General features: G+C 39.0%; 1 protein-coding gene across 4 annotated transcripts in view; it reads right to left on the bottom strand.

Moving 5' to 3' along the window:
* Window positions 1-15,851, bottom strand: part of TAFA1 (TAFA chemokine like family member 1) — a 666,172-nt gene that overhangs the window by 11,849 nt on the left and 638,472 nt on the right. For all 4 annotated transcript variants that reach the window (XM_045051845.1, XM_045051843.1, XM_019824172.3 and 1 more), the window contains one exon: window positions 722-846. In XM_045051845.1, the coding sequence (XP_044907780.1) occupies window positions 722-846 (125 nt within the window). The remainder of the gene's footprint in view (window positions 1-721; window positions 847-15,851) is intronic.

Here is a 15,851-nt window from a genome sequence, read left to right as displayed (position 1 = left end):
TGTAATTAAAATATTGTACTACATTTGAATAAATACTGTCTTAAGTGCTCTGAGTTACCCTTTCTACCCTGCCCTCTTTAGGACTCCCCTACTTTCCCATGATCTATTATCTACAAGGCCAATGGCTATCCTCCCTGGGCTTTTCCAAACTGCTCTGGCAACATGATACCAATTCTCATGGGTTGGATGGCCTCACCATATAGGTTGTTATGTATTTTGAAGATAGCTCCTTATTTTACCACAGAAACCAAGGAATGATAATTCACATCACAAAAACTTTTCACTCATTTAAAAGATCATCAAATAATTCTTGTAAAGAACATGTAGAAAATGGCTGTACTTAAACGCAGCCCTCTTCCGCAAACCATCTGGACAAATTAGGCAGGACTCTTATTTTCTTATCTATTTTGAGCACCGTAATAGTTGGCTGAGTTATGCGACTAATTGCTTTGCCGTTCTTCTTCCTTTTGGCTATGCTAATCCAGCTTTATTTGTGACCCAGTCACACAAACGCTAAACTGCTCAGCAGGGAAAAGTCAAGTTCCATGTCTAACTTCTTGTTGCTGGATGGACACCGATATGAACAGTTAAGAATGTTTTCTGTCAGGGAAAAGGTCTTCTTATCTCCTGTTCAAAGCTTCCCTGGATGCTGTTGTACAACTCAAAGGCAACGCGGTATGGTTGGTAACATGCATGAGATATTTGAAAGAAATACACTTACTCTTGTGGTCTTAATTTTATTGCCTGTAGCGCACATCCAACCGGAATTATCAGGTAGCGTTTTACATTCTTCTCCTTCTAGACAAGGCTCCATCTCACACCACCATTTCCCAATCACTATGGAGGCTGTGCAAAAACAGGAAACAAGTGTGTTTGCAATTCATCCAAACAACGTGGGCACCAGTGACGCGACCCTCTGTAGGTGTTCATTCTCTTTGAAGCACGCTACTTTCTCTTGAACCTTCTAGGGCCGGCTAAGAATTCGCTATGAAGAAAAGTAATATTTTCATTGACCGGTCTTACAGAGCAAATCTAATTTTCTACTTTTATGGTTTTATCAAGCAACAGTTTGTCAAAAATCACCCTCGTACCCTGAAAGATGAAAATCTATGCGTTGCGAGGTATACTTTCTGGAGAAAACCTTATGTTTTCACAAACCGAGGACCTTTTACTTTTTCTTTTCAGGGAAGGGGACAAAGTAGTAACTGCCCTTCAGAATGATAGAGCTATTTCTTCAGAAAGGCCAGTTTATCCACCCAGCATTAGGGTTCATCCCCCAGCCTCCGGCCTTCTTTGAGAATTTCAAAGGCCTACCAACAGGAAAAAAAAAATGCAATGACTGGAACCATAAAAGAAAGCCTGCAAAATAAAAACCAAGGGTATTAATAAATAGAAGTATTTGTTTACAATCACAGGTATATTCATGTCAGCTACATTTCCTGTTGATGTTTGATATGAGGTGGGTCGAACTTTCCAAAGTTGAGCCTCTGATAAAAAAAAGCCCTATTTTGCAGGGTGATATCAAAGATGACCACAACAGGAAGCTGGCGATGAACTGAGTGGATGTATTTATAGCACAGTCTGGTTTTTGTTTTAAGATTTTAGAAAATAGCGACTGGATGCACTCCACCCAAGTCAAGGAGCTCCACATCTTCCTTACTGCCTTCATGAGCGAAGAATTATTTCTGCCATTCGAAATTCTCAAAACGTCTGCCAGTGGTTCTTGTGTCGTGCTTTCTGATTGCCTGTTTTCACACTGGACTAGAACCCTAGTTCTAGAGATACTCGCCTTCAGCCTCTTACACCTGCCGGAGGGGAGTCCCCACCTTGATGTTTCCTTCTCACAATGACAAAGAGGCCAGATGACATCTGTTAACATCACAGAGGATTCTTATTAAAATGGAACGAAGTAAATCAGGAAGCAAAGCAGGAGTACATTATAAATCCCCAGTCGGAGACAGGGATTAGATTGCTAATTTAAACACAGAATGGTTTAAACATCCGGATGTCTGCCCATATTCAAGCTTTCTTCTTTCTACACTACCCTTACTTTGGACTTTCCTTCCTCTGGAAGCCAGCGTATGGATTGCAAAATTTGATCTTATATGCAAAATCATGTCTACTCCATTATTGGGTCAATTTAAGGAATTTTTCAGGGGTAATTTTGCCTCTGCTTGATTTATACCTTATGTGCGGACCAGAATGAACCACATAAAATGCATCTCCATTGGAATATAGCACGCAAGTATAGGAAGTAAAATCTCCTAAATAGTCCATCCGTATGCAAGACAACGTGATATTTTGGTAAAACATGGAGTAGTAACAGAAGACACAAATTCTCCACAGGGTACAAAATGATGATGAGAGTTAAGAGCGTCTTTCTTTTCAATAGCAGGGTTCTCTATGAGCATGTGGAATAAGGGAAGATTCCAGTCACAGGTAAAAGAGACCTTATTTAGGTGAATTAATAGGTGACGATGTTACTTGAGAGAAGCATGTACTTTGGCAGCAAGAAAAACACATGCAGTGTTGAAAAGGGAACAAAAATAAATTGCAAAGCTTCCAGTAACCTAAGATAAAAGCCAGGGTTTGGCAGTGTTTATTGAGAGCCTAGAATCGGAAGCGTCCTTTCGGTTAGCACTCAGGCAGCAACAGGCTGGTGACATTTGCCACACTTGTCCCCTGAAATCCCACCTAATATTTCACTATTGCTGCCCTGAATCGACACCAACAAGAATGGAAAGCCTCTGATCTTAGCTCCGAGGGGAGATTGCCTTTCCAGACAGTCTTCCATTTAGGGTTTGTGACTTTTTTTTTTTTTCCCCACAGAGGCACACAAATAATGAACAACTGCCAGTGGGGTCAGCTTTAGCATCTCTACTTTCTTCTAAAGGACGCTGTTCCTTCTTCTTGAGGTTGCTCTCTGCCCTCTCAGAGCTGACCTACTCTGTTGTTAGCTAACAAAGCAGTTTCTGTCTCTTAAGCATTAATGTCTTCTAAATGAAAATGTAGACAATAGGAAAAAGAATGCATCTCAAAACCCACAGATCGCCTTTAATTCAAGGGAGTAAAGGTCCACTGACTCAAAGGGAAAAAGGAAAGCCTTTCTAAGGATAAAAACATCCCCAGACTGGCCTGTAATCTCTAAAAATTCCTATTACACTTGCTTCTCCTTAACAGAGTTGGATGCTTTGACGTTACCCTCTGGTTTATTGGCATCTAGTTCATTCTTCCAGGGTTGCTTTTCTAAAGATGCTATTAGACTGATTTTGCTTTTGATTTATGCATGACATGGTCATTTTAATATCTTTCACATCATCTTCTAGGTCAAACTATAGTCTTTTCCCCTAATTTTTTCATATACTCGTATTTCCTGCAATATTTTCAAAAAAAAATTCACAGAGAGGATTTACAAATTGTGCTCTCTCCTCCCATACTGGAAGTCACCTAAAAGCTTCAGATTATTGAAAGAGGAATGATCGATTAGATTTAATCAATAAATGCAATATTAATGCAACTTAACTGGCTTTATAATTTTTCTTATGGAGATACCTATAATAAGAAAAATGCAGGCACAAATAATTCTCAATACCTTGAATTACAATGGTCAGTGCAATAATAAAAATGATAATGGACATTTTTGATGGCCTCTTCTGGGTTTCTGTGTTAGGTACTTCAAAACGTATGATCTTAGGGGCGCCTGGGTGGCTCATTAGGTTGAGCTGAGCGACCGACGTGGCTCAGGTCATGATCTCACGATTTGTGACTTCGGGCCTGTGTCGGGCTCTGTGCTGACAGCTTGGAGCCTGCAGCCTGCTCTCAATTCTGTGTCTCCCTCTCTCTCTGCCCCTCCCCTGCTCACACTCTGCCTGTTTCTCAAAAATAAATGTTAAAAAAATTTTTTAATGTATTATCTTAATCTTCAGAGCAATCCTAACGGTGGGTATTATTATGAACCCATTGTATGGATGAAAAAAAAATGAAGCTCAGAGAAGTTAAAAAACTTGGCCAAGCTTGCACAGGTAGGAAGTGTAGGAATTAACACTACGTGCAGGCCTGCTTAATGACAAAATCATTGTTTTTCATCATTATAGTGCTAACTTATGATAGTTTTGTGTTCAGGATTCAGAGAACTCTTAAGAAACATATGATTGCTGAGTGAAGGAATGAATTCTCTCTGATGTCTTATTATTGAAAAAAATTCATATAAATACAAACGCTTGAGGAAAATACAAAACATGTAGTTTCTCATAAAATTAAGTTAACATAAAAATAAGTTGCATAATAGCTAGTTTATATCATATTTGTTTCTTCCTAGACAGAGCTCCATATTGCTTGATTTTATTACTTACAGCATTTTAACAGAAAGTCTCAGTAGTGAATAATTTTTGAAGCCACAAGAAACTTGTGAGGTAGACATATAACTTCTGTGAGGACTTTTTATCCCCTGGAAGAACAGAGTTAATTAAATATCAGCTACAAAAACCAACTCTCTCTTATCTATGATGATTAGGAGAGAGGCTCTTAAAGGTCCCTTTTAACCCTGGGGTTTGGAATTCGCTCTCTTACTGGATCATGTTCAGGAAAATATCTGATCTTCAACTTGGTCAAGAATGTTCATTTTCCTTGAAAGAGTCTTAAAATTACTAAAGCTACTTTAATCATGAGTTTTGATTTCATCCTTATATCATCATGTTGCTGCAGAGCAAAAAAGAGAGACTGTAAAAGGAGACTCAATCCAATTTTCAGTGAGAAGTCTTAAACAGAGAAGTCCTTCTGTTGCTGTCATTGTTGCTTACTTTGTGGTATCTTACCACGTAAAGAGAACAAGGTACTGAGAAGCACCGGAGTTAATAAATACAGCAAATATACATTATCTTATTAAAGAGCCAAAGTCCCTTTTTATCGTTTCAATAAACAATGTTTGGGTCTCAATTTAGTTAAGTGTTCTTTGGGCACTTTCTGCAGCCAAAGGACTATGTGGCTTAGTGGCATGGATAAAATGATGAACATGACATAGTTCCTGCCCTGAGAGCTTATGACTTAGCTCAAGGTTTCTCCCTCTATGGGCACTATTGGCATTTTGGCATGTGTTATGGTAAGGAGGTATAAATGAGCAAAGTGCTCCTCTGGCAGGAAGCACGTTATTGTGCAGGAAGAATAGGCTCACGCTGGGAGTGGGAAGGGAAAATCTTAATAAGATTGTGGAAGTTCTTGAAAGCATGAAGCTCAGGCTTCCCTCCCCCCTCAAAGGAAGGCAAGCCACTGAATATTCTAGATTCTGTGAGCAAAGGGAAGAAGACATGATTAACGGGTGACTGGGGGAAGATGGACTTGGCAGTGATGTATAAGATGGAAGGAGGAAGAAGAAAGTAGCTGAAATGCCACACGAGCACAGGTGCATTCAAACAGAAGGGATAGGTCTTGCTTTTGGATGCCTCCTCCAGAACTGTGAAGAAGGGCAGAGCTGAAAGCGATGTTAGGAACAACTGAGGAAACCATAGGGCAATAACTCAACTATGTTAGCCGTAACCTTAACCACACCGCACTTGAATTATTAGCTCGTGTGCCTGTCTATTCACCAGGCAGTGTGCTTCTTGAGGGCAGGGATCATATTGCGTTCGTCTTTGAAAGGCACACGGTGACTCAAGGCAGGTTTGCAATTTATGATTGAATGAATAAAAAAAAATGAAAGAGAAAAAGAAAAAAAATCATGCTTCTGTCAAAGGATGGTGAGGATGCCATGAGAAAATGCGTTCAAAGCACTTAGCAGCGTATCTGGCATTCGATAAATGTTTGATAAATATTAGCTATTATTATCATCGGCATCATCATTTTTATGACTCTAAAGAATAGAATCACTCCAGAACAGAAACACAGTTCTTCACAAAGTGAGAGAGTAAACCACTGTTCTTCGATATTATGCCAAACACCCAGCTTGCTTCTATGACTTATGAGAGTTTGAGCATAAATTAAATGGTTGAACATATGATTGCATTCATGTTCCCAGAAGTACGTTATAAGTACATCAATCAAGACAAATTTCCAGGCTCATTTTTGTGCAACCTGTCATGCAATTTAGGCAATGGCTGGAACTCCATTAGAAGGCTGGGACAGCCCTCCCGCCTTCCTTTTCGCACAGGTTGTTGGAACAGCTGCTACAATGCTCTTCTTCAAAAGACGTGCAGTGGTTCCCTCTGCGTTACCGTCTTTATCAAAGTAAACAGAAAGTTAAAGGCATTGAATACTGTCGCCTGCAGCCATGCCCAACTCCCTCTTTCCTGTGAGCCCACATTTAAGGATAAGCTCCAGGGCAGACGCATCATGTAATGGTTAAGACTCTAAGCTCTTGGGTATGTGACAGAGGGACCTGGGTGTGAATCCTAACTAACGCCACCACTTCTGGACAGCATGGCTTTGGAAAGTCTCTTAGGTCAAGCGTCAGGTTACTGAGTTATAAAAGCACTTAAACAAAATCACAACTGGTTACAGTAAATTTTAGAGGAGATCAGGATCTCGGTGTAACACATAATAAACTTTATATGCAACAGATGGCAGTTATTACTGTTATTTATCCATGTGTCCTTATCGAGCTATGTATGCATCCATCCAATTACCTTCACAGAGAGTTAATGCCTGATCTTTAACGGAAGCTTGTATGAATTGTGGGATGCTTATATCCAGTTTTTTTTTTACTAATTAGACTGTATTTATTAGTAGCATCTACAATATATTTCACAGGCACACATGAAATTAATGATGAGTGATGAGCATTGCTTTCCTTCTATGAATTCTATTCCAGGGTTTTTCAAACTGGGGCAATTTTATCTTCCTTGAAGGTGTTTGAAGACAAAAATGATCTTTTATTCATTGACTGCCGTGAATGACATAAGTAGACATAAGACAGACACATTTCCTAGCCTACCCTAAAGTGGCTTACAGTCTGTTGTGGGAGATACTAAATATAATGGTGGGATAATACAGAGTGACAAATTATGAAAAAGGTACTAGGGAAACTAACGAGTGGATCTGATTTGGATTGTCAGGGTGGTGGTGGTAAGAAAAATCCTCATTAAACATAGGGGTGCATATATCTTTTCAAATTAGTGTTATCATTTTCTTTGGGTAAATATCCAGTAGTGGAATTATTCGATCATTGTGTGGGAACCTCCATACTCTTTTCCACAGTAGCTGTATCAATTTACATTCCCATCAACCGTGCATGATGGTTCCTTCTTCTCCACATCTTTGACAATACTTGTTCTTTCTTTTTTTTTTTTTAAAAAAAAAACCATTCTGACAGGTGTGAGGTGATATCTCATTGTGATTTTCATCTGCATTTCCCTGATGATGAGTGATGTTGAGTATCTTTTCATGTGTCTGTTTGCATCCATATGTCTTTTTTGGAAACATGTCTTTTCGAGTCCTCTGCCACTTTTCAATGAGATTGTTTGGTTGTTGAGTGTTGAGCTGAGTCAGCTTTTTACATATTTGGGATATTAACCCCTTATCAGCTATATCAGTTTCAATATCTTCTCTCATTCAGTTTTATACAGCAATAAAAGGAGTAAGATTGTTGTTGACATTCCCAACAACATGGATGGACCTAGAGAGTATTATGCTCGGGGAATTAAGTCAGACTAAGAAAGACAAATACCATATGATTTCACTCATGTGTGGCATCTAAACAACCAAACAAATGAATAAACAAACAACAACAACAAAAAGGCAGAAAAAGACCTACAAAGTGATGCCAGCCATATGAAAGGGAGGTAGGGAATGGGCACTACGCTCACTGAAAAAAAACAAATAAAGGTCGTCCTTGATGAAGTAATTTAATAACTAAGTCATCAGCAAAATTGTTTCCATAGTAAAGCAAACAATTATACATGTTGTGAGGCAGACGCCTAGCTTCAGGGGAATTTCAAGATAAAACACAAAATGTAAAGAAATCTTCTACTTGTCCTGGGCTGTTCCAAGCTGTCTTATCAGACCGTAGGGGTGCAGTTCGTACTGCTTTGAAAAAAAACTATCTGCTCTGGTAACCAGGAAGACGCAGAGACTTTTTGTCCACTCAAGGGAGTGCTCCTAATCCTTGCCAGTACTGATATTCTTCTTTGTGGGCTACAGACACCAAGGCTGGAGTTCCCGGCTTGGCCTGCACTTTCAATACATGATGACTCTATCCTTGCGTTCACTTATAAATCAAACACTGGATGGTGGTAGGCTTTCACTAAATCAGTGGTTTTATTGTAAAATTAACTCTAGCTCTGTTTTTTCATTTGTGTGTATACCTAACTTTAAATACAAGTTTAAGAAGGAACGCAAAGAATCATGGTTATTAAATAAATTTTCTACTGAACATTCCTGTGTTCTCAAACTTAACATTCTATGTTTATTTATTTATTTTTTTAATTTTTTTTTCAACGTTTATTTATTTTGGGGACAGAGAGAGACACAGCATGAACGGGGGAGGGGCAGAGAGAGAGGGAGACACAGAATCGGAAACAGGCTCCAGGCTCTGAGCCATCAGCCCAGAGCCTGACGCGGGGTTCGAACTCACGGACCGCGAGATCGTGACCTGGCTGAAGTCGGTCGCTTAACTGACTGCGCCACCCAGGCGCCCCCTTAACATCCTATGTTTAAAACATTTAAGAGCAACTCTGAGGTTTATGGTAAAGTGTGATGTGTAATTCTGTGGAGACACACGCATTCTGATGTTCTTGTTTTTGCCAACCATAGAAACCTTTGCTTTTCCTAGTTTTTTAATTATTTTTGAGAGGGAGCACGAGTGAGAGGGGCAGAGAAAGGGGGACAGAGGATCCAAAGCGGGCTCCATGCTGAGTGACAGTAGCGAGCTGGGTGTGGGGTTTGAACTCACGAACAAAGACGTCATGACCTGAGCCAAAGTCAGATGCTCAATCAACTGAGCCACCCAGGCACCCCTTGCCTCCCTAATTTTTAAAAGTAATAGATATTCTTTTCTAAAACTCAAAGCATACAGATAATTAGCAAAAGGAAAATAAACATTATCACATTAGGCAGAAGTAGACTGCTACATATGGGTATGTTTTTTCCAGAATTTCTCTCCGATTATTCTTGACACGGCATCCAGCGTGATCTTTTAAAATGCAAATCATTTCCTATCATTCCTCTGCTTAACACTCTCCAAAGGTTTCCAGCACATGGAATAAATTCCACATTGCTTACTCTGCCCTTCAAAGTCCCATGTTACTTGGCTCTTCCTCTCTCTCCGACCATGTATTTTTCTACCAGCCCCACCCCCACCCTCCATCTGTAACCAATCTCTCTGCCCCTCTACCTCTTTTGCAAATCTGTAAATCTCTTTTCTGATTTGGCTCACCCTCTGTCCAGGGAATGTTCTCCCCAAACTGCCATTAACCCCAGTTCATAAGCCACAATTCAACTGTGTTAGGTTTTGTTTTGTTTGTTTTGTTTTAGAGTGGCCTCTCTTGATAATTTACCTAAAATAATCCACACTCGCTTGACCCTGACTCTTTCCCCTTATCGCCTGCTTTGATTTTCCTCATTACTCCCTGCATTCACATGACATGGTTACTTTACCTGGATATTTGTCACAGAACAGGTCATCAATATGTATTTTTTAAATGGTTGAATAAATGCATATACTAACTAGGATAATTTTATTAATAAAAGTAAGATCATTCCACACATACTGCCTGCCACCCTTCTTCAACACCTAACCATGGAATCATAAACCGTTTCCTATGTCTATAAAAATGAAATGCATTATTTTAAGGCCCACATAATACTCCTTGGTAGGGGTGCATCTTATTTAACCAATCCCTCAGTGTTAGAAATTTTTCTTTTTTGTTGTTGGTTGGTTGACGGTTTGCTATCAGTAAAGATGCTTATATCAACACCCTCGCGCATATATCTTTGCAAATATATTTAATTATTTGCCGAGGGAAAATTCCAAGAAGTGGAGTTTCTGAGTCCCGAGGTAAAAAAAAAAAAATGTTCAGCACTTGTGATACATAAATTGGCAAGTTGTCCTTCGGAGAAACTGTACTAACAATGTTTCTCACCATAAGTACCCATTTCTCTGCAGGGCTGTATCAACCAGATTAGAATTCTTGACGATTTTAGTGAAGTATTTAGTGAAGATAAGCATTTACTTATCTTTTGGGGATAGAGAAACACATTCTTAGCTAGCTAGTGAACGCAGCCTACTGTCAGTCTTCATATTCCAGGTTGACTATCTATAGAATAGACCTAAAATAGTAGAATAGCAACAATGACAACAAAGTCTCAATTTGTCCTTAAAGAAATTTAACCAAGAAGGCTATAACAAGTGAGGAGAGAATAATGAGGTCAAACAGTGAAGGCTCTACACCAATACAAAAAAAGAACAACAAAAAAATCTGCATTCCTCAGTGTAATTTGATATTTCTTTAAAAAAATTTTTTTTAACGTTTATTTATTTTTGAGACGGATAGACACAGAGCATGAACGGGGGAGGGGCAGAGAGAGAGAGGGAGACTCAGAATCCGAAGCAGGCTCCAGGCTCAGAGCTGTCAGCACAGAGCCCGATGCAGGGCTCGAACTCACTAACCATGAGATCATGACCTGAGCCGAAGTCAGACGCTTAACCGACGGAGCCACCTAGGCGCACCTATAATTTGATATTTCTTGGAAGTCCCTGAAAAATGGGATGTCCTTACTACACACGTACACCTTAGGCTTAGCAAACTCAGATGGAGAACCTCGCTATTTCAGAATAAAATAGGCATTTATGCTGGTCCCTTTGAAATTTGGCTTCCCTGTGGTCACCGTTGCTGTCTGATCCTTTTACTTTCATGGTAACAGAACGGGGGCGCTGGATGTGGTTGTGGAGAAGAACTCCAAAATGTCTCTGTATTTTAAATCAAAGTGAAAATCGGAATAAAAAAGATATATATGCAACTTTTAAGCCACATGCACATGTATAGATCTTTTGAGTGCTAGCTGTGTTCTTCCAATAGAAATGGCTCACTGGAGGAATATATTTGTATACAAGTATTTTCCCAATTTGGAGAAGTACTTTGCGAGGTTATTATTAAATTCTATAATACAGTTTTTGCTAAAATTGCTACAGATTTACCATAATAAAATAATGTCAGTTAAGTACATTTTCCTCTTTTTGTATGTAAAGTAACCACTTTTACTGTTATTGATACATTAACATATCACTTTTGGTTGATTCCACTTTGCAACTGATCCCAAATATTAAATTATTCCCAGAAAATTCTTGGCATCAAGTCCCTTTGCAAAACTAGGGCTTGCGATCTTGGCAGTAATGGGAAAGTTGTACGCCGATTGTAAGGTCTTTCATTTTAATCTTGCTCCCACTAGAGAAGATTGATATAAATAAAATTTAAATAGAAAACACATTTCAGATGCCAACAGTGAAAAAGACTTTGTCAGCCTAATGAAAAGGTATCAATTTTCTCTACTTTATTCAATAAATTGTGAGTCATTTTCTAAATGGATTAGATTAAAGGAAAGTTCAAACTCCCAGGGAGATGCTCTTGGCAATGATGGAGACTTCAGACAAGGGAAAAAGGACAGGGCACATAAAACCTCTTAGGTCTCTTCAGATCTATAAAAATTGATAGCAAGTAGGAGAGAGGTGTCTCTAACCCCGAACTCACCTATTGCCTTAGAAGCCAAATCATGGGGAATTGAACAAGACACATTGTTTCTCTTATTTTATTAGGATGTCATGGGTGGTTGAGTAAATTACAACTGAGAACATGGAAACCTTGGGAGGGGTGAGTCGTGGATGAAAAGCCTGTGGCTCTCCATGCTTTCTCTGCCTGTCTCATAGATGTATGCTAAAGTAAGAGAACAATATGCTCTAATGCGATTATGCTCATGCAGTCTCTGTGGGAGACTCTGAATACCTTCAGGTGTATTATAATTAATTTAACTTCAGAAAACATAACCTACCTTTCATGTGAGGATGAAATGTGTAAACTTTGATCATAGACCACTCTCGGATCTAATGCGATTCTTGTGTACGTGTTTGAAATGGCAAGATAATTTGATAACTGAATATTTTTGTAATTGAGAAGAACTGCCCCAAACCTCTTTAGCATGTGCATTCATTTGCCAACCCCTTGAGAACTGGGAAATACCACACAACTAGCATGGTTATTTGTGTGCAATTGTCTGAATGGTTTGGAAGAATTCAACTTTCCTTATCAGAAAATATTTATAGGCTGTCTACTCTATGCTTAGCACCGCTTGATATAGGCAGTCTGAGTGACACAAAAGCAAACCAGAGCTGTCACGTATGAGTTTTAAAGTAGAAGAGGAAATAAGAAATCTTAAGGTCCCGATTCCTAAACATTTAGTTCCAGTAATCCCAAACACTTTGAAGCTGTGACCGAGATGGCGGAATACGAAGACCTGGAACTCACCTCCTTCCACGGGCACACCAAATCGAAACCTACATATGCTGCAGTTCCTCCTGAAGAAGAATCGAGGGCTGACGGAACAGCTTTTGCACACAAACAATAGAGGCACCACATAGAGGAGGGCAGGATAGATAGAGACATGGTAATGATGGGAATCCCACTCCCACTATGATGATCTAAGCTAGGAAAGGATATCACTGAGAGGCCAGTGCACTGACTGGCCTGCCCTGGGACACAATGGAAAAAAAAAATAGTTTCAAAGGCAGCTGGATTATAGGTGAAGGCAATCCATTTATTAGCCTTAGCCTTAGACAAAGGTGGGGAACTGCTAGAACTCTCTCTGGAGGGGGAGGCACTGGCAAACTCCACTTTCTACATTTCCCCTCTGCCTTGATAGCATGGGTCTTGGTACCCTAGCCAGCCTTCCAAGGCAAACCAGAGAGCCCCAAGTTCCCAGCTCACCCCAGCTCCAGCCATTCTACCAAGGTGCCACTGGCGTGGAAAGCCCTGGGAATCTCCTGGCCCACACCTGTTCTGCCTCCAAATGTCCCACCAAAGTTGCTCTGTTGTATCCTGTCCCAGGACCCATTTCGACACCCACAGGAGCTTCAGCCACCCACCAGGGTGGCCCTGGTGTGGTGCACCTTGGGACTTCCCTGGCCCACACCTGCTCCAGCTCCAGGAGGTCTGTCAAAGCTGTCAGCACATGAAATCTACATAGTGGAGGTTCCTACATGAGGCCACTCCTTCAAGACAGGGAGAGGTAGTTGTTCCACGTAACTAAGAGAAACAAATAGAAGTCAAACGAAATGAGGAGACAGAGAAGTATGTTTCAAGTGAAAGAACAAGATAAAACTCCAGAAGAAAACCATAATGAATCAGAAGTAATTTACCTGATAGAGAATTCAAAGTCAGGGTCATAAGGATGCTCACTGAACTCCCCGAAGAGTGGGGAACACAATGAGAATTTCAATAAAGAGTTAAATAATATGAGAGAACCAGTCAGAGTTGAAGAATATTGTCAGTGAAATAAAAAGAAATATATATATACATATATACATATATATATATATATATATATATATATGTATATATACATATGCTAGAATCAACAACAGATTAGATGATACAGAAGAATGGATCAACAATCTGGAAGACAAGGTAAGAAAAAATCATCCAATCAGAACAGCAAAAAGATAAAAAGAGTTTTGAAAAATGAAGTTAGTTTAAGGGACCCCTGAGACAACATCAAGGGTATTATCATCCACTTTATAGGGCTCTCAGATGAAAAGAAAAAGAGAAAGGGGCAGAAACCTTATTTTAAGAAATAATGGCTGAAATGTGTCTGACTTGGGGAAGGAAACAGACATCCAGGTCCAGAAAATACAGAGTCTCAAACAAGAAAATCTAAATAGATCCATATCAAGACACATTATAATAAAAATGGCAAAATTTAAAGATAAAGAAAGAATCTTAAAGGCAGCAAGAGTAAAACAAATAGTCGCATATAAGGGAAATCCCATAAGACTACCAGCAGAATTTTCAGCAGAAATTTTGCGGTCCAGAAGGGACCGGCATGGTATATTTAAAGCACTGAAAGGGAAAAACTTACAACCAAGAATACACTACCTGGCAAAGTTATCATTCAAAATTAAAGGAGAGACAAAGAGTTTCCCAGACAAGTAAAAACTAAAGTTCATCACTAAACCAGACTTACATGTTAAAGGGTCTTCTTTAAGCAGAAACGACAATTCACTAAAAATAAGAAAACATCAAAGAAAAAAAATCTTACTAATACAGGCAGATATATAGTAAAGGTACTGAGTCAGCTACTTAAAAAGTTGGGATAAAGGTTAAAATACAAAATTTGCTACACCCGCATGTAGTTATATTGTGGTTTTACAACGTGTTTAAACTTAAGCAACTATCAGTTTAAAATAGACTGCTATATACATACAGGTCAATATATATGAACCTCAGGTAACCACAATCAAAACCCTACACTAGCTACACAGGTAATAAAAAGAAATGAATACAAACACAAAACTAAAGAAAAATATCAAATCACAAGGGAAGAGACCAAGAAAAGAAGAAAGGAACAGAGAAAAACAACAAAGACAGCCAAAAAACAATATTAATAAAATAACCGTAAGTATATACCTATCAATAATTACTTTAAAAATAAATGGACTAAATGCTCCAATCAAAAAACATACGGTGACTGAATGAATAAAAAAAAAAGGCTCATTTATATGCTGTCGACAAGAGACTTACTTTAGATCTAAAGACACACACAGATTGATAGTGAAAGGATGGAAAATTATATCCTATACAAATGAAAACAAAAAGACAGCCTGAGTAGCACTATTGCCATCAGAAAAATAGACTTTAAAACAAAGACTGTAACAAAAGACAAAGAAAGGCATTACAAAACGGTAAAGAGGTCAATTCATGAAAAAGATGTAACATTTGTAAATATTTATATAACCAACACAGGAGCACCTAAATATATAAAGCAAGTATGAGCAGACATAAGGGGGCAAATTGATAGTAATGCAATAATAGTGGAGACTTTAACAACTCACTCACATGAATGGATACATCATCCAGACAGAAAATAAATAAGGAAACATTGGCCTTAAAAAACACATGAGACCAGATGGACTTGATAGATATATATAGAATGTTCTATCCCCAAACTGCAGAATACACATTCTTCTCAAATGCACATGGAAGATTCTACAAGACAGATCATGTTAGGCCACAAAACAAGTCTCAACTTCAAAAAATTAAAATAATATCCAGTGTCATTTCTGATCGTGACAGTATGAAACTGGAAATCAACTATAAGAAGAATGATGGAAAAAACACAATCACATGGAGACTAAACAACATGTTACTGAACAACCAATGGGTTATTGAAGAAATCAAAGAGGAGATAAAAAATTACCTTGAAATAAATGACAATGGAACCACAGCTTTCCAAAATGTGTGGGATGCAGCAAAAAAGGGAAAATTCTAAAAGGGAAATTCAAAGCAATATAGGTCCACATCAAGAATAAGAGAAATCCAGGGGCGCCTGGGTGGCGCAGTCGGTTAAGCGTCCAACTTCAGCCAGGTCACGATCTCGCGGTCCGTGAGTTCGAGCCCCACGTCAGGCTCTGGGCTGATGGCTCGGAGCCTGGAGCCTGTTTCTGATTCTGTGTCTCCCTCTCTCTCTGCCCCTCCCCCCGTTCATGCTCTGTCTCTCTCTGTCCCAAAAATAAATAAAAAACGTTGAAAAAAAAAAAAGAATAAGAGAAATCCCAAGTAAACAATCTAAATTTACACGTATAGGAACTAGAAAAAGAACAAACAAAAGTCAAAGTAGGAGGAAGGAAATGATAAAGATCAGAACAGAAATTAAAA

Source organism: Felis catus, chromosome A2, assembly GCF_018350175.1.
Source record: "Felis catus isolate Fca126 chromosome A2, F.catus_Fca126_mat1.0, whole genome shotgun sequence".
Classification (NCBI taxonomy): Eukaryota; Metazoa; Chordata; class Mammalia; order Carnivora; family Felidae; genus Felis; species Felis catus.
The sequence above is the reverse complement of the archived record's forward strand: the minus strand, read 5'-3'. Positions and strand labels throughout refer to the sequence as shown.